This window comes from Monomorium pharaonis, chromosome 3 (assembly GCF_013373865.1).
Source record: "Monomorium pharaonis isolate MP-MQ-018 chromosome 3, ASM1337386v2, whole genome shotgun sequence".
NCBI classification, from domain to species: Eukaryota; Metazoa; Arthropoda; class Insecta; order Hymenoptera; family Formicidae; genus Monomorium; species Monomorium pharaonis.
This window is the reverse complement of record NC_050469.1, coordinates 4,241,540-4,267,820: the sequence shown is the minus strand read 5'-3', so window position 1 is coordinate 4,267,820 and position 26,281 is coordinate 4,241,540. Positions and strand designations below refer to the sequence as shown.

Sequence of the window (26,281 nt, the reverse complement as noted above, 5' to 3'; positions counted from 1 at the left end):
GCACACATGGCCGCGCGTGTAGGTGTGTATACGTGTGGCACGTATGGCGCGGCTCGTATGGCGCGGCTCGTATGCGCGATGTGTGTGTACATACATACGTATGTGTGTGTACATACGTATGCGCTACGTCACGCGTGTGCGCGCGCACGCACGCTGCACGCATCGCGGGGCGCTGCGCACGTTTGGCGTTTTATGCGCGGGTCTGACAATTGCGAGAGCGCAAACACAAGTTGGACGAGTGCGGGACAGATGCCTTCGAAATTCGACGCGAGCGATATTCTAGTTTACTTACAAGTAGGGACCTTCTCGCGCGGATCTGGCTTCTTGTCGGAGTGTATCTTCGGATGACGGAAGGGAGGACACCAAGGACATGCGTGCGGAGTTACGTATGACAGCAATGCTACATCGACACATGCTCGAAAAGAAGTAAAAAACGTCATTACAGGTAAATTTATAATTGAACTTTTTATGTAATTAAATAGTATACTGGAGAAGTGAGAGAGAGATTCATCGAATTGATGTTGATCGATATCGAAGTGATATCGATTTAACGATTTCGATTATCGATTCCATTATCATTTCTCGTTAGATATCTATCGATAAGGATAGATTAGGCTAATAGAAATTGTTTTCTTTTTTAATATAAAAGTTACAATTTTCTAATTTCAAATATATCTTAATGTTTTATATATGCTTTTGTTGCAATAAAATAGTGCTGTTCAAGATTTGTGGTTTGAAATTTGAAATTAAAATGTATTGGTATTCTGCAGTGATATTGTCATATTCATATGTCTCACTTCATAGTTATTTTATCATAGCGTGAGACGGTCTCAGGAACGAGATTATCGTAAAAAATTTTTGAGGTGTATCTTTTATGAACGTGTCCGGAGGGAAAAGGTTACACTTTCTTGAAATTTTTACTTCCTGTTTAATTCTTAATTATAAAATACAACTTATACTTTTAACTCTTAGTAAATTTTTTGTTACATAAAATATTATTTTTTTATTGTTATTATAATATGTAATGTATAATATTTGGAAGTCTGGAATTTAACTCAATGGCAGATGATCCTCTGAATGGTATGGTTCTTATGTCGATTTATGAAGATACTACAGGTTTGTTTTTTATTCCTGCACTGCTGCACTGGTGCAATAAGTTAGAATAAGACAAATATATTTTTTGTCATTCTAACTTATTGCACTAGTGCAGCAGTGCAGGAATAAAAAACAAACCTTACATGTTATAATAAACCCTGAAATTATGTTAAATTGTTTTGAAAAAATATAGTCACATGATTTTTTAATATTGGAAATTTTACTGAATAATATTACTTACTTTTTCATTATTCTTCTTTTTTATTTTTTATTTAATCATATATATTTTAAATTTTAGCAATGTTTAAATATTTAGCAATGTTTGTCATTTAGAAGAGTTTTCTATGTTCTGTTTTGAATTTAAGAAAAATATCAATAATATAAAAATATCAATAATATATATAATATTAAAGATCTACATATTTTTAATAATTGTATTTTGTCTATGTCTTTGTTGGGAAAAATATAAAAGTTATGATTTATAAAACCTAATACTTTTTACGTCCAAAATATCCGAGAAAAAAAATCATATAAAAACATATATAAATATGTACAAAATATGTCCGTATATATATGTTTATATTAGTCTCTTTTCTTTTGTAAAATTTCTGTTTGATATAAAATAATAATAGTCAAACTGAAAAGACAGAAACTAATTTAAAAAATAATTTTCACATTGCTTCTTTTAAAAAAGCTATGTATGAAAAATTGTCTATATATAATCATATATATTCCGGAATATAATATCTTTACAGTTTTTAAATATCTATTATAAATTTTTACTTGGCATATTATATCTTGTTATTTAAAAAATTTTTGTGAATAATTTTCTCATCTATTAAAAAAATCTGGAACATCGTTTTAATACTTTATTACATTTAAATTAGCATGTAATATATATCCAGGAAATTTTGATTTAAATTTGATTTGTATTTGAATCAAAGAAATTTGATTTTATTCAATTCGATTTGATGTGATTTTATATTCGATTTAATTAGTAGATTTGATTTGGAATATCACAGATTTAATTTCACAACAAACTGTGTGTGTTTTGCACATCTTTAATTTTTAGGTATATCTATGGGTACATTAGTATATAATTTATCTGATTTAAATCAAAACATCTACTTAATAAATAATTTATATAAATCTCTTTTAATGTACAAAAAACAATGATAATGTATGGTATGCAAATTTATTAAAAACGTTTACTTTAACAAAAGTATTAGCGATTATTTAATTTTTAGTGTCAGTGCGATATTATTGTATTAGATGTTTATTATTACAATTTATTAATTATATTATAAGCTAAGTTTAACAAAATTAAATTATTTAAAGTTGAAAGAATGATAAGAAAAGTACACTTACAAAAACTTGCGTAAAAAATAGTTTTTTTATTATAAATTACCATTTTTTATTTCCTTTCAGTGTTTAACTTTAAACAGCAGTAATGGATTTCATTGTCCTATGTTTAGTAATTATTTTAATATTGGATGTCAGTAATGGTGAGTAATATATATCCTTTTGTTTTCGTCTACGAAAAAAAAAAAAAAAAAAAGAAAATTTTCTCATTAATGAAAATATTCTTGAAAAAGTAATTTAACATCAAATTTAGGACGTTGCAAATATAATCAATCGATTGCCATTCTGGAAGCCGTATGTATGGTTGGGATTTAAAACTGTGCAAAAAAATGTGCAATTTCCTTCTTCAATGAACTTGTTTTTGTCTAAACTAGGATTATTGATATTGTATGCTTTTTTTCAAAATGCTGACAATTTGAAAAAAATTCAATTTTACACTACCAATTTTTCAAAAAACCATAAAAAAATTAATGCAGATTATTAGTTTTAGTTCAGATGATAAAGGCATATTTGCTAAGTATATGTATAGAACAATAAGGCAATCAGATTAGTAATTTTGGGGGGAATTATGGTTACCATGTTCGAAAATATAATCCTGAGAAGAATGCGTTTAAAATTTTATCAAATGTTGACTGCATGGTCCCGTATGCCGCGTCATTTTGACCTGTATAACTTTGTTAATTTTTATTTTTCCCATACAATGATTCTTTAAAATATTCTATAAGCTTAATATTATAGACTACTAAAATTATAAACTTTTAAAAAAATGCAAAAAAGAAAAATCGATTTGATCTCTTTAGACGAGAAAACCTTAACACAATACAAAGGGATCAGCAGAGAAAAAAAAAGAAACAAAACTAAAACCATAATACTGTTAATAAACTTAACTATTAAATAAACTAATATTGTTTATAAAATATTAAACGTATTTATTATTTATACAGACACTTAAACCGATAATATTTTATAACAAGTAAGGCGGATAATATTTTATAAGAAATTTTTATAACTATTTAAGTAATCACAATTCAATAATTTTACATTTTATCTAGCGCAAAATTCCTGTGAAAGAACAAAATTTTTTAAATGGCACTTTGTGGATTTCATGAAACGGTTTTTCATAATCGCAAAAATCTGAAAGATATTACTGTTTATTGACATTAAATATTTTTTTAATACGGTATGACAAATGTACATTATTTTTGAAAAAGGAACTCTAGCACTTCGGACAAGACGTTTGATTGGTGGTCATCCTGCCAACGAATCTGAGTTTCCTTATCAGGTGTCCTTAAGATATTACAATTTGCATATCTGCAGCGGTGCGCTGATAAGCGATAGGCACGTCCTGAGTGCGGCGCATTGCATATGTGGTTTGATAGACGAACCCTCTGAAGAACTCAGTGCGTACACTGGAAGTATTAATTTAAAAGAGAGCGAGAAACATTCTGTCAAAGACGTAAAATGTCATCCTGATTATGTGTACGGCTCTGAGATGTCTTGGACGGCTGATTTAGCTATAATCACGGTGAGGATTTTTTTTGCCTTTTGATAATTACAGTCAAAGATAAATTGATAATTTTGATTAAGTAAAATCGAAAATAATTAGTATTTTTAAACGTGTTTAGTGTTAATTATTTTTTGCGCTAATTGTTAATTGTTGTCTGTTATACTTAAATTATGATTTAGAATTTAGAATTAATATTTTATATTATTAATGCCATTATTTTAATTTATATATATCTCAATTTCTATTTTATTAACTATTTCAATTTATTATCGATTTACAGTAGTTCAAACTTTTTTTATAGTAAGATTTTATTTTGTGAATTTTGCTGCGATCGAATTTTTCAAAATGCGTTGTAGATAAACTTATTTTAATTATAATTAATATTTCATGAATTTAAATTATGTTATACTTTTCTGTTATTGAATACAAACCTAATATAATGTTTAACATTCTTTACATTTGTTAATTTTATAATATTATTTTTTTGTTTTTTTATTTATTCAGCTTTCACAGATTGTAATTAAAGATATTAATATTTTTTGTCTAATAAAAAAAGTTTAACATTGTGCAAATTAATATTCTCGAAGAATGGGCTTGACTACTTCTATGGCATAAAGTACTATAAATATAAACTGTTTAGTAAATTAAGATGTATGTTAATGTAATTGTTTAGAGTAAATTAAGATTATTCTTGATAGATAGTACTGACAGAAATTAACCAAAAAGTAACTAAAAACTTAATCACTTTTACTATAGAAATAAATTGTTGCGTACTTGAACAAATATCCATGATACATTAAAAATCAAAGACAATGTATTTTATTTTTTTCATGTTAAAATACATTTAGTAAAATATAGTTATTTATTATCTTTCGTAAACTTTTCTTTAGAGTAAATGTGACATTTTATACATATTTTTTATAATACTTATATTGATGCTTTCAGCTTGCTAAAAAAATTTGCACATCACTCTCTCAATCGCCAATTGCTTTAGCAACGTGCGATGTGCCTATTGGACAACGCGTTACTATTAGTGGATGGGGTCGCGTTCATTCATTTAGCTGGCCGTCACGAAATTTGCAAAAACTTTCGGTGCCAATTATTGAGAATAACGTATGTCAGACCTACTATAAAAACACTACTATTCTTAGTTCTCAAATTTGTACATTCGAAAGGAAAGGTATCGGTGCTTGTAAGGTAAATTATATTATTTTTAAAAATACATTATTTACGCTCTCATATTTCTTGAAATTTTGTACGAAAGTGACATTAAAAATTTGATATTTTACAAGATTCTAATTATTTAATTAGTTAATATTGAAAATTATGTATACAAAATATATTATTATATAGTGAAGGATATAAGAATACAAGGATTATATGTATAATAGATAGAATACAATAGAATCATATATATATATGAATATTTTGTGTCTGTATATGTGTAATTATTAGTAACTTCTAAATATGTGAATTTAAAATTCTTTGTCAGAAGTTTTTTTATCTCTAATATGTTTATAAGGATTTAATAATATCACATTTAATAACAATAACGTATCTTATTATTTAAAAATATCACAGAGAAAATAATATTCATAACTCATTAAACAAAATATACTACATAATCTTTCACATTAGATTTGCTTTTTTAAAAAAAGAAAAATAATTTTTTACAATTTCTTTGACATTAATTTATTCTAACCAACATTGTACAATTTTAGATATTAGTTTTTCTGGTGATTAGTTTTCTTCAACACACACACACACACACACACACACACACATACTTTGCATTTAAATATTAATTTTAATAAAATGAAGATTAAAAGTGAATATTATTTGCAGGGTGACAGTGGTAGTCCTTTGGTATATGATGGTAAACTAGTTGGTATATTTTCATGGACAATACCCTGTGCACTTGGTTTTCCTGATGTTTATACCAGAGTAAACTATTTTATCGATTTTATTAAACAAGTCACGCAAAGTGACCAGAAGTAAACAATAATAGTATAAAATAATAGCACAAGATGAAATAAATTAGATAAAATATTTTTGAGGGAGAATGTTTTTGGTATTTCTTACCTAAAAAATCTAAATATATTTTTGATATATACTTTTTTATTTCGAAATATGTATATGCAATTTCAAATTATGCGATATTATATGTAAATATGTTTATTTTTATATATTTATTTAACTAATAATATTTAAAGTTTAATTAACTTAAATTAAGTTTTAATTAATTAATAAAATTTATTTATTTATTCTTAGTACTAAGGATCTAGACCGAATTGTTACCGTTTACCAATCGGTTTTTGCTTCTTTTTTTTCTTTTTTATGACTTTGCAATGACTTTATGGGGACATTCAACTCAACTTTCGTTTCCTCTATACACTTAATTATTTAAATTATTATTAAATATTATTAAATATTATTAAATATTATTAATTACTATTATTATTAATGATATGATATTAAAATTAAGAACTAGAACCGAAAAAAAATTTTAATTTAAATAATTTTTGGTTCTTTTATTTGTGAAGAAATTGAAATCGTTACATTGAAATTGAACCCGTACAGTTGTCAAATATTTTATTAAACTGTAACGGAAACCGAATCATAATTTTATTTCGGTCCGGGTCTCTGCTTAGTACGTAATTTTATGTGTTTATTAAAAGAAAACTAATATAATTAACCTGGAAAGAAAGCGCCTTTTATTCTTTGCTACATCTTTGAGGTTGTTTTTGAAGTCGTTTTTTTATATCTGAAGTTATTTCTAAAGCTCTTTTAATGATTGAAAAGGGTGGGAAAGAATTTCTCCAAAACTTTTTCTCTAAAAAATGCTTTTAAAATGTTTTCTGTTTCGTTTTTGGACATTGGGAGTATCTGGGGTAATTTTTATTAAAATTTTAAACTACTATAATTTATTATAATTTTATCTACAATTTTGTGAATTATAACTATAGAATGTCTTTTATTAACAAAATGTATTAAAAATATTTTAAAAAAAATTGAATAATTTTTTTCTTTCAGCGTAGCTTTAAATGAAATAGTTTTATGTATTTGCCCAACTTTCTTAAATTCTGAGTTTAAGGGTATAATATAATTTAATTTCAAATTTTTTACTGCTCAGTTTTGCAATCTCTATCTGTGTTAAAATTATGTTATAATGTTTTTTTGTACAAGAAAAGTCTGAATTCTTATACGAACGATAATTTCTTTTAAAATATATTAATAAACTTATAGCCTTCGTAGTCTGACATAAAAAAAATAGATTGACAATAACGAACAAATAACGAGTTATGACAGTAGGGTTGCAACTATAAGTGATGATCATATTTATAATTAACTGGATAAATATACTATGCAAAGTATTAGACATGAATTATATGCGACGCAAATTAATTTATTATTGTACAATACAAATAGAAATAATATAAATTAAGATAATAGATAACATAAATATTATATTTTTTTCTGTTAGTTATAATAATATCTCAGAAATTTTTACCTTTAAAGTGCATACGCAATAGGCCTGAAATGGCTGAACGAAAGTAATATCTGTCTATATTTATTTTTTATATTTGTATTTCATTACAAATAAAACATTTATTAAACATTTTTACTAAAATGATTGAAATATTATCAGACAAATGTTGAAGGTATCATAAATTTTTTAAGATATTTTTTAATGTGCTGGGTACAATAGCGTTGAATGTGACAGACCTACGTATACACTATAAACTATAAAGGTATGCACTTTGAGGATGAATTATTATTTAATCTTTTTGACAGTGATTCTATTGTGAGTTTATCTTAAGCATATTTTGATTTTTAAGTGTTTTTTTTTTTTTTTATAAAAAATACATGCCGTGTATGCTCGTATTTTCGATGTATGTTTACTTCAAATTTAAAAAGTTTATCTGAAATATAACTATTTGAAATATATCGACAGAAGTGTACCAAATTTTCCGCTTTGTAATTAATACTTTTTCCTCGTTCTATCTCTTCTTATTATTATCCCTTCCTTCTGGCCAACCAGCGATGAACATGCGCATTCTGTAGGGGTGTACCATTATCCACCATTGTGAGTCACCTTCGATTGCCCATGCGCGCGGTATTTATGGCAGTATCTCATGGTAGCTCGACGATGACAGGTACTTTACGTTATCACGCTCGAATGTAAGAGAAATTATTATTCGGTTTTCATAATTCAATTATTAATTATCTTTGTGTATTGGATAATTTTTATATGTGCGTATGTTATAAGCTAATTTAAAAATAAATAAATGACTGATGGACTCTCGAAATACAGAATGTGACAACAAGAACGCACGGTCAATCATGCCTATTATAGTACCTGGTTTTTTAGTGAGAGGAAAACATAATTCAAGTACCTTTCAGAGAAAGTTGGTTTTTGGAACCAATCAAATTCGATTCTGTTCTCAGTGATTTCTATTGTGATGTCAAGGAAATTCAAATTGTCACCCCCTATCTCTATTGTGAATTGTAGTCGGGGATGAAATGAATTAAACTTCATCTCTGACGTCTTTCTATTACAATGTGAAAAGACGATCGTGCTTCTACAAAATTTGACTTCATTTGGTGAGTGAATTTTTAATAAATCTACGTTCTTCGATGTATTATAATCAATTCGATCAACTCGATCAAAATCAATGTGATTGATGTCATTCTTCAGGAATAAAGGATCGAACCACATCATTCGGCTTTCCAACCGAGGTGAATGACACATACACAATTACAATGACAAATTCGTTCCTCACCATTTGATTATCCGTAAGTAAAAGATTTTTATTATTAATTATTGCGATCATTGGCGAAAAACAGTGAATAGATGTTAATTGTAAAATTTATTGAAAATGACTCGAAATAGAGTTGAAACTTCCGGACATTGTTAATTACAAAAACTGTATAGAATCATTGATATATGCGCATCAACTACAGCGCTTGACTCTCATTGCCTTATTTTCCTATCTATTTTTATTTAAAAATATTTTTAAATAAAAAATATTAGTGATCCTACACTATCAATCTCGATTAACGGGCATTTTAGTAGTCCCTTAATATAGTATTTTATATATATATACATTATTTTTATGCATTTTTTTAAACATGTGTTTTGCCGAATACACGCAACACATATGAAATTATTTATAGACAAGATTTGAAAATAAATTTCATGAACTTTGTCTGGCAAGTAGAACAGACACGTATCCGCCCGATGTTTTTATTAACTGAAATTTATAAAAAAAAAGTGATTTAATATCTTAATATTTTGGAACATATAAGCAATGTAAAAAAGATGTTAAGATATTAAAAGGAATTAAAAATATGTATAAGTATATTTATTATAAGACTTTTTTTTGTTAATATAAAAAAAAACTTTTATTAACATACTTTTTAATTAGTATGCGTGCATAATCAATGTTATAAATATTCTTAATCATGAACATTAACTCAATACATTAAACTGTTTACATTTATTTAAATTTAATATGTATATTATATATATACATTTTTATAAAGGGTTTCTTATAAAAACTAAACTATTTCAAAAGTTTTTTTATTTTTTAAAAATTGATCCTTAAAATATTAATTTAAGTCTAAAAAACTTTACTCCTTTATCTATTATATTTTTGGAAAAATTATATATAATTATGTATTTGTATAAAGAGAAAAATATAAAGGGATATTTTTATTAAGAGCAATTTGTAAAATTTTATATGTAAAAGCTGTAACGTTATGCTTTATATTTTAAATAATATTTTCTCTTTTATTTTTATCGTTATTAATGTTAAAATAGGTCAATACAAGATAATGTAGAATAAATAGATAATAAATATAAAATTTCTATAAGAAACAAAAAGGTTTGGGAATTTTTAATTTTTCTTTTTATGAATTTGCAAAATATATTTTTCTATTGGGTAAATAATAAGTATGAATTATTTACTTACATTGCAAAACATTGACAGTGTCATAGGAAACATTTTTCCAGCAGTAATATTCAGGGGTTTGTTAACCCGAACCATTATTATAATCAAATTTCTTGCCTCTTCTGGTTTTAGCATATACCATTCATAATTATACGCTGCATGATATATTCCTTCACACTTGATAAATAATATACATATACGTTTTCTTGTTTTATTTTTATCACATACTTTTTATATAGCAATACTTACTTGTGCTATTAAAATCTCACCTACTACACAATAGAGACACATGTGGCCACAAACGGTTAATACTGCAGATAAAAGATATATCAATCGTATCGTTGACATTTCTCTCCCCTCTGTTAGTATCTGAATAATCAATAAATCAATATGTTTATAAATGATATATAAATTATTTTAAGGAGGAAGCTCGTGTAAACAGTTCTAAAATTCACAAAAATTTACGTGTTTTTACGAATTTCTTGTGAGAAATGTAATAAAAAAATTATTTTGAAATTTTAGGTACGTTTTATATGCGATGTACAAAAATATATTCTTTTACTGTGAAAAATTTGAAATTTTTAAAATAATGACTCCGTTTGTCTACTTCCTTTCAAAACGCAAAATGTAGTCGAAGAATGTAGTCCAAAAAGTTTTCAATCAATCAATTCTTTTATATATTCTTTAATATATATATATTCATTAATATATTTCTCATAGCATAAACCTATCCGTTTATAAACATTTTTGTAATAAACAATTGCTTTTAACATTGTTTGTTAAAAAATTATTTTTTTAAATTAATATCATTATATTTTTCAATTTTGTATTTTCTAATTTGTATTTAGGTTTATGCAGAGCGTATACTTATAAATTAACGTTTTCTTCGTAAATTTTTGATTTCTTATAAATCTGATAATCTTTATTCCCTGGCGCGTTTCTTGAAGAGATGGAATTGGGATTATTATTTAAACAATTTCAAGTATTTTTCGCAATAAAAGAAATAAATTTTTGTACATTGCATTAAAACGTACTTAAAACTTCAAAATAATTAATTTATTATACTTTTTACAAAAATTTGTGAATTTTGGTAAATTTTAAAACTGTTTACACGAAAATTTTGCCCTTAATAAATAATATCGCAAAAAATTAAATCCTTTATTATGTTCTATTTGTATATACTAATGAGTTAAAAATAATGACATATATATTTATAATAATTGTTTGAGATATTATATAGATTAAGTACTAAGCAAAAATGAGATAAACGTTACATTATTTAGAAACATTAAGAAATAATCTTTTTTTCCTAATTTTTGTCTATTTTTAAATTATAATTTATTAACAAATTATAAAAACATAAACTAAAATAAAAAAATATAAGGTACTTGATTTTGACATTATTAAATATATTTAAAGATAAGGTTGAATAAGGATAGATGAAATGCTATCAAACATTGCAAATTTTCAGATATTGAATAATTTAAACATGTCCTTATTTAAACCTGATGACCTTTTAAGTATTTAATTTATTTAAATATTTAATTAAGCAAAAATTGACTAAGTTACATCTTATAGAAACTTACTTTGTAAAATTATAGAGACTTTGTAAAACTAGTTCTTAATTTTTGTTTTACATTAATATTTGTTGAATATTTACAATTTAAAAATATGCAAATTTTTTTTAGCAATGTATTTTTAACAAAATTAATAATAAAAATTGTAAAGAAATAAAATTATTTGTATTAACAAAATTCGAGTTTTGGCAATAAAATTATGTCTTCATGTGCTAATTCAGTATTATATTTAAGCTAAGTAGATTTTATTTATTTTATAACTTACCGCGATGATTAAAAATCCGTACACACAAAATAATGTAGCAAAATATAGTAGTAAACCGAGTAATAATAGAGTAAATGTATTTTCAACAATATTAAAATATCTGAAAAAAGTTTCAATAATTTTTAAAATGTTATAAAAATAATATGTAAAATATATAGAATACATAAAATATATTAATATAAAATATATAGAATGTTTTAAAAAAGGTTAATAATATAGTTTATAATAAGTGTAAAAATAACTCGGGAAAAATTTTTTAATATAAAGCATATATAAATATATCTGTATATGTTTATATTAGTTTCTTTTATTTGTAAAATTTTTGTTTGATAAAAAAGTGATATACTGGAAAAACAGAAACTATAATTAAAAAGATCATTTTTGCATTGTTTCTTTTACAAAAAATTAAATTTGAAGAAATGAGAAAAAATTGCTTATATATAATTATAAACATTTTTGATAGAATATATATGATTATATATGGATAATTTTTTCTTATTTTTTATATTTACTTTTTTGTATAAAAAGCAATAAGAAAATAATCTTTTTTAAATTATTATTATCTTTTCAGTATGATTGTTATTTTTTATATCAAACACAAATAAACAAAATAAGAAACCAGTATAAATATACATGGAGAAAATTTTATAGTAAAAATTACTATGGTAGATAGTAAGCGTGAATCCAGGAAGCAATTATGAAAATTTTACTAACTGTTTTTTATCATTTTACCACAGTACATATTTACACCACTTACGATATGATTTTCGGGAATTTTTTCTTATGGCCCGTAGTTACTATTGTACAAAGTAATTTTTACTCTAAAACTTTTTCCGTGTATAATGAACATATTATGTATATATTTATATATGTTTTTATATGTAAAATTTCTTGCCGGGAAATCAATACGAAACTTGATTAATCGCACATGATCCTTGATAATAAAAGCGAGATTGCCGTTGAAATTTTTTAATTGTTTTATATTAATTAGTCGTTCCTTCAGATTTTCCATTTGGCCACACAAGTGAAATACTAATAATCCAAGTAAATTATCTACGCCACTGTAACATGCAGAAGCCATTATAAGTAGGAGGGTTTGCGCGGCAAATGTAAGTTCGAAGTATGGACTTTGATCTTTATCGTATAAGAAATGGCTTTGCAAAGGTAAGATTTTAATCGGATCCGTAACATTTGTTATATATCTTAACGATGTTCCGAAGCAAGGTAAAAATACGAGAAAACCAAATGCTCCACACATAAAGATATATCCGAATATAGTAATGACACGCGCATTCTGTGCACGTTTCGTCATTACACGTAGCTCTTTGTTTGTCTTGGCCTTTAACCAATCATCGGCAATTGTATTTAACACCAATATAAGATCTTTAACAAAATAACATTGTGTTAGTAAATGTATACGTTTTCAAAACTTAAGTGAAAATAAAATGTTAAGCTTATAAAATCTGTTTTTAATATTAAATTCTGAGCGAATAAGGAATAAAGAATATGAGCGAATAATTTAAGATGGCAATTATTTTGAGAATTTTACAGAAATAATTTATTGTAAATAAATATATGGGTTAGCTAGAAATATGCAATTACATTTCTTTTTTTCAAAGGCATCTTATATTGTCTCTAAAACAATCAATCGATTAATTTTATTATTTCATACATAAAGATATTAAGAAACAGTTGCCAAAAAATAAGTATCTTACGAAACATTTTATATTTTATGTTAGAAATATATCAGAAAAAATATATATAATTATATGTATGTACATATAACTGTGTGTGCGTGTGCGTGCGTAGGTGCGTGGGCGAGTGTGTGTCCATCGTACGCGCGTGTGCAAGCACGTAAACAATAATTCTTTTAATTATTTTGCAAGTTATTTATTTTTTTGCAACTATAAAATAATTATATAATTTTATTTAAATAACCACTAAAAAATAATCTTGCAACTTCAATAAAAATTATGTGTGTCAAATTTAGCTGAGATAGATAAATAATTAGCAAATAATACTGTAATATGTATATGTATTGCACCTAATCAATCTAGATAACAGCAGAATTTTTTAATTCTATACGTGACAGTCAAAATTCTAGCACATACAGAATTAGCGATACATTTTGGTTGCGATATCAAGAAATCTATATTAGCAAACAATTTTTTAGGGTGAATAGTATTGATTTTTTTAAGAACTTGAAAATTGATTTTCTCAAAAATTAATTTTATCATTATATTTGTTCCTCTTTAAGCTATATAACTTTCATTTAAAACGTTTTTTTTGCCATTCTTAATTTCCAGATATACCAAGGTTTTATTATAGGTGCCTCACTTCGTATAATACGTATTAAAAGACATACTTTAAGGAAAAATCATCAATATGTTTGAATCCATTCTGAATTATTTACAATTGGACTCGAAGCTTAATCTAATGTTGAGTTTATTTTTTTGTATTAAATTTATTTTTGGGATTAACGTGACTAATTAACTTGCTTGAACTTTACCGAAGGACATTACCGGGTTTCTTCCACCATATGATCACCAGTTTCAATGTTGTTGTTATCAATGGTAAAGTGAATTGCAAGTTGTCTATTGTTGTCATCATATTATCTCCCCAAGTTCTTATCAATGAATGTACAGTGGGAATCATACCAACGAAAACGAATAGGAGCAGTGTAAACATTGCGCGTAAGTTTGATAAAAATCTGTCAGAGGCATCTTCATCAATATTTGGCCATATGCCAACTATATTTAGCGTAAGACGATTCAGCTTCGTTGCCCATTCAAAATCTATCTAAACAGACGAATTTTATATTTAATCTTATACAGGCAATTTGAAATACTTTCAACATGTTTTTATCCTACGAGTTTTATATATTTTATAATTCAATGTAACAAAAGTCATAATTAGCACCTGCGTATCTCATTAACTCGGTGGTATACATATTCGGAAGTATGAAGTCACCTAAGAGCTAACGTTTTAAACTTTTCTTTATGCAAAGTATATCCCATAGAATCTTGGTTGATACTGCTAGTTATTTCGCTTTTTTAAGATATGTAAATTCTGTGGACGTTTTATAACATACAGAGAATCATAAATATTACAAGTGCCGACATGCATGATTGCTGTAATCGTCAGGTGTAACGATCTCACATAAAAATTAAAACGGAAAGGGAATGAAACGCGCAACTGCATTGAAGCGATCTGTGACAGGGCCGCAGCTATAAACCTTATCTACATTTAGATAGTTATTATTCGAATGTTAATTTCCTCAGAAGGTGATTGAACGGATATAAATTCATCAACGGGAATTAAAGTGTTTGTACGACAAATATAGTGCATCGTAAATAAAAGTAAATCTTATTGTATTACTTAATAACAAAAAGATATCTTTTGAATATAACAATATTGTAGCTTTTTTAACTATTACTTTCTTTATAAATGTAATTATTAAGAAATATTTATAGCAAATATATGTAATCTCGTCTAAAATACAGTTTTCTGAAAGTCTTTTATTTTTTTTGTTCTGTGAATTAAAATACGCCGTCCCTGATGTCTTTATACGTCTGATGTTTACGAGGTAATGCGTGATACATACAAAATGACAACTGTCACGCAAGAGTCATGGTAATAAAAGTTTTCGCGTTTAGAGGTTTTAAAATTTTAATATTCTCCTTTCATATCATACCTTTTTTTTACATTTCGAGTTAAATATGTGTATTTTCCGGCGTTGTACTTTCCATTCCTGATAGGCATTAGTACTTTTTATGCATTGATGATGAGTATCGTGCATGAAGTTCAGCACAACGTTGACCCTCTTATACGTGTGTGTGTATATATGTATTGGATATAGGTACCTTATATTGGGCATATATATATATATGCCCAATATAAGGTACCTATATCCAATATAGTTATGTACCCAATTTGGCTCACCTCCCATTTTCCAATAGTTACACAATGAATTTCATAAATAACGCTAATACATCGTTTAAGAAGTCGATATGATGTATTTATGATAGTTAATTGTTCAATATTTTTTTTCTATGGTTTGTGATCACAATTTATTCAAATTGTGTTCTTCTGAATCTAAAATTTTAGAGGTAAGTTTTTGCTTTGTGTTACAATCATGTAACAATTATAAATATCCACAATTCATATTATCATAGCTCTTTATTTATGCTTTTCAATCCTGTATTTATTTTAGATTTTTATTAAAACATCTTGTTTATAATTAAATAAAAAAAACTCTTTGTATTGTAAAACCATTATGGACAGGGACTCTACTAAAAACACAATATATCTTATTAATATACAAGAAAGTTAAAATTCTGTTTCTTTATTTAATGTTTAACTTTTAATTTGTATTTCTTGTTTTTGTTTGTAGTTTTTGTTTAATTAATTGAAGCTTTTTGACAGGTAAAAGTTAAGATAACGCTTTTTGTAGTAAATAAACACAGTTTCATTATTTAATGAATAGCTGTATGTGTAATTTTTTTCATAAGTATGTTAATAAATGCTTAATTAAATATTGATTGTTATTTCGTATTTTTTCAAAAATATTTACGACAAAGAAAAAATACATAGTTGGGTCACATTGGGTATATACGTAAACAACATGGCCTAAGTGCTATCTTTTTTTATAATCTTTATTATACTTATATATATAATTGAAAATATTTCATACATATTTTTTTAATTTTAGAAATGTTTTCTATTTTAAATCTGACCCTTATTTTTCAATTTCTTATTCATAAAAGATTAGAAAAATTTCTAAAGCTTAGGGGGGCATATTGGTACAGGTACCTTACATAATATTGTTGCGCTTGGTCGCGGGCGTAATAAGAAATATACATTATACTTAAAGTAATTCAAAAGACTTTATTTATTATAAATATAAGCGTTTTACAAAAACGTCAGCCCCAGCGCAAGACCGAGCTAACTCATTGTTTATCTGCGATTTGCGTTGTCAAGCTCACGACACTGATAACGCTCTTCTCAAAAATCAATATATTGATCGGCCAAAACAGCCGATCGACCAACAGACGCAACAATATTATATTAAATATTATATTAAATACACATACACAAGGATAAAGATATTCTTCTTACATCTCTTTTTTGTGGTTCAATATAAATTTAAAAGTTGATTTTTTTAAGTTTGCATTGCCAATAAAATCGAAACATACCCGGCAGATGTTTTTATTATCTGTAATGTACAAAACGCATAATAAATATTTTAAACATTATGTTGTTAGCAATGTAATGGTATTGCTAATATTAAGAAAATATAAAGTAATATCAATGTAATTTGTAATTAATTATAATAAAAAAAAATATTTTTCATTAAAATATTTTATTATCTTTTTAATAATAAAATATTTTTATATTATAATGTTTTATAATCTAAAATAGAGATTTAGTATTTATTAACATAGAAATATCAATAAATACTAAATATTTAGTATGATAATTATTAAATCACTTACTTTACAAAACGTTGACATTGTCATAGGAAATATTTTTCCAGCCGTAATATGAAGAGGTTTGATAGTTCGAATCATTATTATAAGTAAAATCTTTGCTTTTTTTGGCTCCAACTTATACCATTCGTTCTCGTAAGTTGCATGGTATAAAGTTTCGCACTTCATAGATAACATTACAATATGAAATCTTTTAATTCTATATGTTATGCGCTTTTGGTACAGGTATTTCTCTACCTATAACTACTTTAATTTATGAATTTTATTATTTACCACCGATTTACGCGGTTGTAATACAAATAATTGTCTATTATTTGTAGAAATTGTCTGTTTTTAAGTTAAATATTAATTTTATAATACCAAATTTTTGTATATATTAAGAATCATATTTTAGAAAATAACATTATTCTATGAATAAAAGAGAATAAAAATTAAAGTTGAAATTTAAATTAAAATTGTGAAATTTTAGTAATAAAATATTTATTTTTATGCATAATATATAAAATGGTATTACAGTTTGTTTAAACGTATCTATAAATAGCAACAGTTTAGTATAATATATTATCCTTTAATTAAGTCAGCAAAGATTTGGAAACGTAAGTTGAGAGATACCTGTACACTTTACCTATCTATACCTTACTTACTTTTACTACCAAAAATTCACCCACTGCGCAAAAAAGACACATGTGTCCACCAACATTTATCACAATAGATATAAGATACATAAAACGTAATAGTGACAATTTATTTCCTTCTGCAAGTATCTACAAATTAGTTAAGCATATTACACAATTCTATTATTAATTGTTCATTATTGCAACAAATATGTAATTTTAATTATATATATATATATATATATATATATGTATATTATACATATATTTTGGAGATTTGTATCTTTATTTTATATATCTATTAATTTTTTTTAAATATTATATACTTTAATCATATTAACTTCAGAACAGGGTAAATTAGGGTATGATGGACGATCATATGGAAAAGATGCTCATAAATTATAATTTCTCTAATAATTATTAAATAATATCTTCTGAAATTTTCAAAAATAATTGATATTTGCAGTTATTTATGTACGACTTTTGACTACTTGCAAAGTTTTTCATGTGTTTATTAAAAACTGACACGTCGAATAAATTAAAGTTGATCTGATAATCAACGTTAAACACATAACAAAAGTATGTAAATTGTAATGTGTAACTATATTCTTATTTTTTAAATTCTTTTTTAATACTTATCTCTAATCATTTTTTCGTTACATATTGGATAAAATAGTCCATTTCTTAAATATTGAAAAATTTAAGTTAATGTACTTGCTAACAAATTCTTCTTGTTTATTTATATAAAACTAGCTATTGTAGAAAACTGTATTTTGTTTATTTATGTAAAAATTCTATTTTAAAAATTGCTTAAATATAGTAAAAAAAAAACTTTGATGAAATTATTTTACATGAAATTATAAATAAAACTAAATATGTTAAAATTATTAGTATTTTAATTATTTCAGAAAATATTGAGTACATAAAATATATATGGTTATTTGTATCGTAATATTAACGTTATCTTTTTACTAAAAGTAGGAAAGATAGTCAATGCTTATATTTTAATATTTTAGCAATATAAAATTTTTATTGAATATTTTCTTTTTAATATTGATTGTATTAAGTTCTTTAAGTTTTGTAAAGTAAGATTTCAAACGCTATTAAAAAATAATAAAAATAAAAGTACATTTTTTGTGTTTAAAAAAAAAACTATAGCCATCATACTCGAATTTACTCTAACCATAAATTTTATACTTGAGTCGTATTTTACTTAAAATAACAAAATTTTTTAATTTTACATTTTTTGAAAACTTACGACAAGAATTAAAAATCCATACAAAGAGAACAATGTACCGAAGTAAATTAGTTGTCCGAGTAATAGTAAAGTATATGTATTTTCGATAATACAAAAACATCTTTAAAAAGAATTTTATTAATTAATGAAGTGTATATTATTTTTGTAAAAACAGTATAATATATTTATTTAAAATTTTAATTACGTGTGATTATAATTTTAATTTCTATTTTAACTTATAATATTTTTATGGAAATAAATTTTTAGGTAATAAATTCTTGGTTTAAAAATACAGATTTTAGAAAATTTTCTTAGATTTTATTATTTTTAATTTCAGAATATTAAAATTGTTACGAAACTTGATTAGTCGTATGTGCTCCTTTACGATGAGGGCCACACTTTTGTAGCTTTTAAATTGTTTCATATTAATCAGTTTTTCTTTAAGTATCTCCAATTGCCCGCACAAATGAAACATCAGTAATCCGAACAAGTTATCCACACCGCTGTAGGATGGAACACACATTAATACCACAAGAGCTTGTGCAGCGAATGTGAACTCGAAATATGGACTTCGATCTTTGTTATAAATATAATAAGTTTGTAAAGGTAAGATTTTAACTGGATCAGTGATATTCGTTATATATCTCACAGACTTTCCAAAGCAAGGTAAAATCAAAATTAAACTGCATCCTCCAAACATAAAGGCATAACCGAACATTGTGAGTATTCGGGCATTTTGTGCTTGTTTTATCATAATGCATCGTTCTTTATCAGTTTTAATTTTTACCCAGTCCTCAGCAATCATATTTATAGCCGTTAAAAGATCTTTAAAATGAGAAAGTAAAATAATATATAAAACGAATAATATATGAAATGAAAGGTAGAAACAATAGACGAGAAATTAGAAGATCTATGCAATTAGCCTATAGTGTATATATATACATATACATATACTATAGATTTTCAATACTGGCAGTGAATTTCGGAACGCAGTCTATGTATAAAAGTCTAAAAGAAAGAAATAGAGAAAGAGAGAAAAAGAGAGAGAAAAGAAAAAATCTTTATACGTGTAACATAAGCTGTAAATTTTCAATACTGGCAGTGAATTTCAGAATGCAGCCATAATATATCTTTAAGATATTATAATCTTAAAAGTAGACATGATATAAAGCGTACATACAATATATTTATGTGATAATTCAAAATTTGAACTTAGATTTAAGAGAATGCATTAGAATGATTTTATGTATGACATTATTGAAATTTTATGTGTTTTACCTGTTTTTTTCCACCATAGATCAATGAGTTTTATTATTGTCATTGTTAATGGTAGAGTAAATTGTAGGTTGTCTATCATTAACATTAGATTACCCCAAGTTCTCACCAATGAATGTATTCCAGGAATTGCACCAATAAAAACGAGAACGATAATGATGAATGTCACGTGTAAGTTTGATAAGAATTTATCATATTTATTTTTGTGAACACTTGGCCAAATTCCAATCATGTTTAGCATGAAACGATTCAATCGAGTTGCCCATTCAAAATCTAGACATATAGTTTTTATTAATAATGTATGGGATGTTGTCAAAGTTCTGGAAATTGCGCCATTGGAGTTAATACTTCCATTAAGTTTTTTAAAGATGGTTAAAAAATGATTTTGTGGTACGACAGTTGCGTTTATTTATAATAAATAGGTATAAATGGGAATTGTATTGAAAAACTATAATTGTGATTAAAAAATTAAAAAAATAAGTTGAATGTGATTTCCAGAACTTTGAATTTTTTAAAACACTTTTCAAACAATACTCAAAATTTATTTTATCTCGGTTTTCTAAGTCTTATATCTTTCCAAAACGGTTCTATTTTTTAAAAATTTGTTAAAAATTGACGAAGGTACAATAGATTTTTGAAAAAACTTATTTTTGCAGTTTTTTTACTTTACTTTGTTGAAATAAATTTTTAAATGTATTTAATATTATTATTTAGCATTATTGTAGATTATACTGCCATCTTTGTTATGAAATAACTTCGTTATGAAGAGATTCATATAGCACAAAATTGATTTCAGTCTGAGATTTCAGTTTGAGATACAAATTTAGTGTGACGTTTGAGATGAAAAAAACAAGTTTACCGTTATGGAGTTAATTATAAAAGTTTATGACTCATTTTCTATCTCAACTTTTTAAATCAACTTTTCTATCAGTAATATTACAAAAAATATTTTGATATTATTTTGACATAAGGTTCTATTAAAGAGTTATGAAAGTTGAGTAGCTTAAATATTAAAAATTATAATAATTGTAAATTAAATTAAGAGAATATAGAGAATAAATTGCGATTTAATTTTACCATAATTAATGTAAACACTTGCATGGTGAACACTTTTGTTAGGCTCAATGATGCCCATGTCGAAACTAATAATCTTGCAATGTCCGGTTGAGAAGTATGTTTTCAACTCCTACAAATGGCAATTCTTTCCGCAATGGGTTGACAAATTTGTGATCGTACTACAGAGTGTAAAGAACCATCAATGTTACAAACGTCGATTAACATTATTGTGACAACTTTAATTTTCAGATGCTATAGCTTCAGTAAAGTAAAAAAATAGACTAAAACATCTAACATGCTACAATAGACAGTAGGGCCGCATCGATAAATGTTATACGACGTAAATTGATTTATTATTGCAACAAATAGATTAATAAATATAAATTTAATCAATAAGTGACAGAATTATTCTCTTTTATTACTGTATGTTTAAAATTGTTAATTACTTTTTTAAGCTTTTTGAAATTGATTTTATTGTAAGCTTATCTTTAACGTAGTCTTTCAGATCTTCCAGTTCTTTTATATTTTTAGAAATCATTGGATGCGTCCCTGTTATCTCTCCATATATATCCTCAGTTTATAAAGTTTATTTCGAATGTATTTTGTAACTATCGATAGTTGTAGCATATTTTTCCCTTGATATTTAATACTTTCCTCTTATATCATCCCTCCCTTTTGACCAAGTAGCGTGAAACATGCGCATTCTGCATACGGGGGTGTGCCATCACGAGAACCTTCCGACACCTCCGACTGCCCATGCGCGCGATATTGACTATGACAGTATCTTATGGTAACGCGATAGTGACGGATGCTTTGCGTTGTCGCACTTGAATGTCAGCGAAACAGCTATTCGATTTTTATGTTTTTAATCATCAATTATCTTTGTGGTTAAAAATATGTGTGTTACTTTTTTGCGTAAGAAAATGTGAATATTTATACAGATAAATTTGTAATGTGGGACTTGTAACCTTATATAGTTTTACAGACATTGTTCAGCCTTTGTATGGCATGAAATGCTCAGAACAAAATTACAGTTTTATTTGGTTGATTTCTTCTCATCGATAAAGGTAAGTGAATATGATCCCTAAACAATGAAGAAAATAAAAGTCTGAAACATATGCTGATAAATAATATATAACTAGGCGCAAAAGTTAAGTGTCTTATTTTATATTTATGGGTCACTTGGAGCTAAACTTCACGTAAATAATTGACAAATATTGAAGTTGAAACGTTTGTAAAGATAATTAATAAATCATACACAAATAATCAGCACAAATATCTGGATTGATTTACATTGCTTCTTTATTCTATGTTAATTAATAAATTTTTTTATTGAGCAAATATTTTTTAAAAACATTTTTTAAAATAAAAATTATATATTTTTTTAGAATGAATATTTTGTAATGAGAATATGCAAATAAATCTTTTTTTTAATTAAGTACATTTTTTTATTTTAATAAATTTTTCTCAGCACATGTATACATGTATTTGCTCAATAAAATTTATTAAGTATTAGAAATATGTAATATATAAAGAATATTAGTATAACATTTTTTGTTTGATCCAAGAGAGATGAGAGTAGACATTGGTGTATACATCTGGATAACCTTGGGCGCATGGTCTTCCACCAGAAACTAGACCAATTATAGTTCTGTCATTGTCTCGAATCAGTCCGCTACCGCTGTCACCCTGCAAATAAAGATTATTTATTATTATATTATACAATGGTATTATAGTGTGATATTTACTATGGTATATAAACAGAGATTATTTTTACAATTTATATTTTTCAAAATATTTTTTAATATTCATATTTTTAACTTATTTTTTTTAATTTATGTTTTTACAACAACAATCTGTAATTTGTTAATTTTTTTATGTGCATTTTATTCTACATAATTTTATATAGTTACAGCAAATAAATAACTATTTAAAATTTTAAGTAGCTGAACACTTTGTTTTTTAATTTAATATATTACTTCTAAAGTATATATTTTCTCTTTTAAAGCTCTTTATTTTCCAAAATATACTATTAAAATCAAAGTATTTACTTAATGCAGCTGTTAATGTAAATACATACAGTAAATTATCTGAAAAATGTATTTATTAGTTAGAAGTAGATTAATTTTTTATTGCAGTAATTGTATTATTATTTAAAAAATATTATTATTGTTTAAGAATTAATATTTTAAAGATACGAAATTTTTATTATTTCAAAATAAAATTATTTTCTGTACGAAATATTTATTTCAAAACTTTATTGCAGAAAATATAAGTATTCTTTGAAGATAATGTTGTTATTAATTAAGAAGTTATTTCTATGAATTACTTAAAATGCTTAATGAAAATTATTAAAGAAAATTACTTATTTAAAACAAGAAATTTTACTTGAAACTGTTGAAAAAAGCATTTTTTTCATATAAATTCCTAAGATACAATTCTAAAATATCATTAAATTAATTACAAAAACGTATTAGTATATTAAAATTTAACACGGTCTTGCAAAATAGAATTAAAAATTGACCTAAGGATTGATAATATCTTTCATATTATTAAATTTAAAATTAGTATTATTTAAGACAAAAGAACAGTACTTTTTTGTTATTACTTTTAATAATTAATATGATAAAAGAGACACGAATGAAATAAATGAGATATTCAAAATAAATGCTATTATAAACATAAATTATGTGATCTAAAATATTATTTACAATGAGATAAAAAATGTAATATTGTAGCGTAAATGATGATTAGTACAAAGTGATTAAACAAGAATAATAAAATGTATTATAGGTCCAAACAGAAAAAATTACATATAAAAAATTTGTAACAATAAATAATAATAAAATTAAATATATGTATTTAAATAAAATATAATATTGCTTACGTTGCACAACCCAGTTCCGTAGGTAATAAGAGTACAAAACTCGCTCGAGGCAATGTTCATGACGCCACGATGATATTCTTGGCATGTTTGCGGAAGCATAGCTCTTGCGTGTAATTTTTGTAAGTTGTTATGAACGGGTTTTCTGAAGCCTGTAGAACCCCAGGCAGCAATTGTAACAGCATCATCTTTCATTATATTACGTGTTGGAAGCGCGATTGGTTGTTGTGTTGGACCAAACTGAATGGGCGTAGCCAGCTAAAAATATTTTATACTAATGTATTTTACTGTAAAAATGACCAAAATACGTTACATTATTTGACATTTGTGTATCATTATTTATATCATTAATATATCAAAAAACATAAACGTACAAATATGACATAGGCTAATATAATGTTATATTATAATTTATGTGTTAGTCTATTTCAAATTTGTACCTTTATCAAACCGATGTCATTAGAGCCTCTACCCGTAGGATCATTGGGATTATAACGTTCGTGATACCAGAGTTTTTCTATCTTATGAGCTTGTCCACCTGAATTGAGGTAGGTCGTGCCAGTAACAATGACCACAGATCGCAATAGATTGGGATTCCGAACTAGAGGTACTACGCAATGTGCGGCAGTTAGGATATATCGTGAACCGATTATGCTACCGCCGCACATGTGATTGTTGTTGGCTCTCATGGAGATACAATGCGGATATGTACTTATAGTGGTGGGTATTCCATTTACTAACTTGTCTGGTTCATCTCCATAAACACCTGCATGTTAAAAGTTTTTAAATGATATACAATGCGGTAATAATTCTCTCGAAACTTTTTAATATATATTAGAATGATGACTTTTGAAATATAAAATTGTGAAAACTATAGAATATAAAATATTGTTACCATTATTATTACACAAAAAGCATAATTAATTAAGAGTATACTGTTATCATGGAAAAAACAATTTTACTATAGTATCTGAAAATGTTAAATACACAAATAAAAAAAATAATTTTAAGTTAAATGTAAAATAAATATGTAAGATACCCAAAAATAACAATATTGTTGCAAAAATTTTGTACATTGTAATAACCAAGTTAAACTAGCTTAATAATTTTTCCAATTTAATACAATTTTTTAAACGGTCTGATAGAATTATTTTTAGGTAGGTCTCAATAAAGTTGTTCTTTTCATTATATATTATAGTGTTTCAACAAAGTTGTTCTTTTCATTATATTATATTCTAATATATTTTATACATATAATCTGAATTATTTATTACGTATTATTTGCTTATAAAATTTTTGTTAATTTTATATTCTAAAATTTATTTGTAATCTTGTATACTTTTTGTGACATAAGAAAAAATATGGTAAAATTTGTTTGTTTTTGCACAAATTTATCCAATAGAATAAAATTATTAATTACACTAAATATAATATCAATAATAAAATAGTAGGAATATAGTAGTTAATAAGTTATAAGATTAGAGATATAGCATTAATTTAATATGCAATATATAATAATGTAATTAATCCAATATATGTATAGTTTTTATATATGCAATATAAAAATAATTAAGAAAATTATGTATCATATTTTTACAGATATATCAATAAAAAAAAAAGAAAGTTTACTTATATATTTAACAAGTTTTATATAAATTGTCACACAAAGTATCATTAGTTCTTGATTATTTATTTTTATCTAACTTACCTACGATCGCTAGTGCGATCAAAATACATGCTAGCTGCTTCATTGTGTAGATGTACTTTTACCGTTCCTGACAAACTTGATAAAGTGCAATATTGGCTAATGCGTATGGTACAACTTATATACATATTGAAATATGTACACAGCTGTGAATAAACATTAATATATTCCATTTATAATGACGTCACGTAAGATTACCAAGAAAATCGCTATTATGTGTTGAATTAAGATTGATATTGAGATTCTTTGTATCTTTATTTA

The 26,281-nt window shown here is 25.3% G+C and overlaps 4 protein-coding genes across 4 annotated transcripts; 1 reads left to right on the top strand and 3 right to left on the bottom strand.

The window, feature by feature from the left end:
* Window positions 1–117: 117 nt before the first annotated feature.
* Window positions 118–6,975, top strand: LOC105838156 (chymotrypsin-2). The gene is made up of 5 exons (XM_012683477.3): window positions 118–445; window positions 2,524–2,600; window positions 3,669–3,982; window positions 4,910–5,161; window positions 5,810–6,975. The coding sequence occupies exons 2-5, from the start codon at window positions 2,546–2,548 to the stop codon at window positions 5,960–5,962; spliced, it is 774 nt and encodes a 257-aa protein (XP_012538931.2). The 5' UTR covers window positions 118–445; window positions 2,524–2,545; the 3' UTR covers window positions 5,963–6,975.
* Window positions 6,976–7,805: 830 nt separating this feature from the next.
* On the bottom strand, window positions 7,806–14,353 carry LOC114255542. Its single transcript, XM_036284663.1, has 7 exons — window positions 14,270–14,353; window positions 12,581–13,143; window positions 11,761–11,898; window positions 10,168–10,287; window positions 9,940–10,095; window positions 8,362–9,219; window positions 7,806–8,139 (listed from the first exon to the last, which is right to left on the bottom strand). Exons 1-6 carry the CDS (start codon window positions 14,277–14,279, stop codon window positions 9,163–9,165), a joined length of 1,044 nt encoding a protein of 347 aa, XP_036140556.1. The 5' UTR covers window positions 14,280–14,353; the 3' UTR covers window positions 7,806–8,139; window positions 8,362–9,162.
* LOC105838158 (odorant receptor 43a) lies at window positions 14,228–22,816 on the bottom strand. Its single transcript, XM_012683480.3, has 7 exons — window positions 21,453–22,816; window positions 20,379–20,648; window positions 19,460–19,925; window positions 19,122–19,221; window positions 17,894–18,013; window positions 17,256–17,411; window positions 14,228–16,975 (listed from the first exon to the last, which is right to left on the bottom strand). The coding sequence occupies exons 1-7, from the start codon at window positions 21,508–21,510 to the stop codon at window positions 16,922–16,924; spliced, it is 1,224 nt and encodes a 407-aa protein (XP_012538934.1). The 5' UTR covers window positions 21,511–22,816; the 3' UTR covers window positions 14,228–16,921.
* A 126-nt stretch (window positions 22,817–22,942) lies between these two features.
* LOC105838159 (chymotrypsin-2) lies at window positions 22,943–26,140 on the bottom strand. The gene is made up of 4 exons (XM_012683481.3): window positions 26,024–26,140; window positions 24,756–25,081; window positions 24,319–24,573; window positions 22,943–23,120 (listed from the first exon to the last, which is right to left on the bottom strand). The coding sequence occupies exons 1-4, from the start codon at window positions 26,064–26,066 to the stop codon at window positions 22,971–22,973; spliced, it is 774 nt and encodes a 257-aa protein (XP_012538935.1). The 5' UTR covers window positions 26,067–26,140; the 3' UTR covers window positions 22,943–22,970.
* Between the last annotated feature and the right edge of the window lie 141 nt (window positions 26,141–26,281).

What these genes read in the sequence shown, in the direction of transcription:
- LOC105838156 (XM_012683477.3), top strand. Translation starts at nt 2,546, where the DNA reads ATGGATTTCATTGTCCTATGTTTAGTAATTATTTTAATATTGGATGTC. An exon ending in CTGATTTAGCTATAATCACG is followed by an intron (nt 3,983 to 4,909) that starts GTGAGGATTTTT and finishes TGATGCTTTCAG; the next exon opens with CTTGCTAAAAAAATTTGCAC. An exon ending in AAGGTATCGGTGCTTGTAAG is followed by an intron (nt 5,162 to 5,809) that starts GTAAATTATATT and finishes TATTATTTGCAG; the next exon opens with GGTGACAGTGGTAGTCCTTT.
- LOC114255542 (XM_036284663.1), bottom strand. An exon ending in TACACGGAAAAAGTTTTAGA is followed by an intron (nt 11,899 to 12,580) that starts GTAAAAATTACT and finishes TTTACATATTAT; the next exon opens with TTTTATAACATTTTAAAAAT. An exon ending in GTGAGATTTTAATAGCACAA is followed by an intron (nt 10,096 to 10,167) that starts GTAAGTATTGCT and finishes TTATTTATCAAG; the next exon opens with TGTGAAGGAATATATCATGC.
- LOC105838158 (XM_012683480.3), bottom strand. Translation starts at nt 21,510, where the DNA reads ATGGGCATCATTGAGCCTAACAAAAGTGTTCACCATGCAAGTGTTTAC. An exon ending in TCTATGGTGGAAAAAAACAG is followed by an intron (nt 19,926 to 20,378) that starts GTAAAACACATA and finishes CTCATTTTAAAG; the next exon opens with ATCTTTTAACGGCTATAAAT. An exon ending in ATGGATTTTTAATTCTTGTC is followed by an intron (nt 18,014 to 19,121) that starts GTAAGTTTTCAA and finishes ACTAATTTGTAG; the next exon opens with ATACTTGCAGAAGGAAATAA.
- LOC105838159 (XM_012683481.3), bottom strand. Translation starts at nt 26,066, where the DNA reads ATGAAGCAGCTAGCATGTATTTTGATCGCACTAGCGATCGTAG. An exon ending in GATCGCACTAGCGATCGTAG is followed by an intron (nt 25,082 to 26,023) that starts GTAAGTTAGATA and finishes TTTAACATGCAG; the next exon opens with GTGTTTATGGAGATGAACCA. An exon ending in ACGGAACTGGGTTGTGCAAC is followed by an intron (nt 23,121 to 24,318) that starts GTAAGCAATATT and finishes CTTTATTTGCAG; the next exon opens with GGTGACAGCGGTAGCGGACT.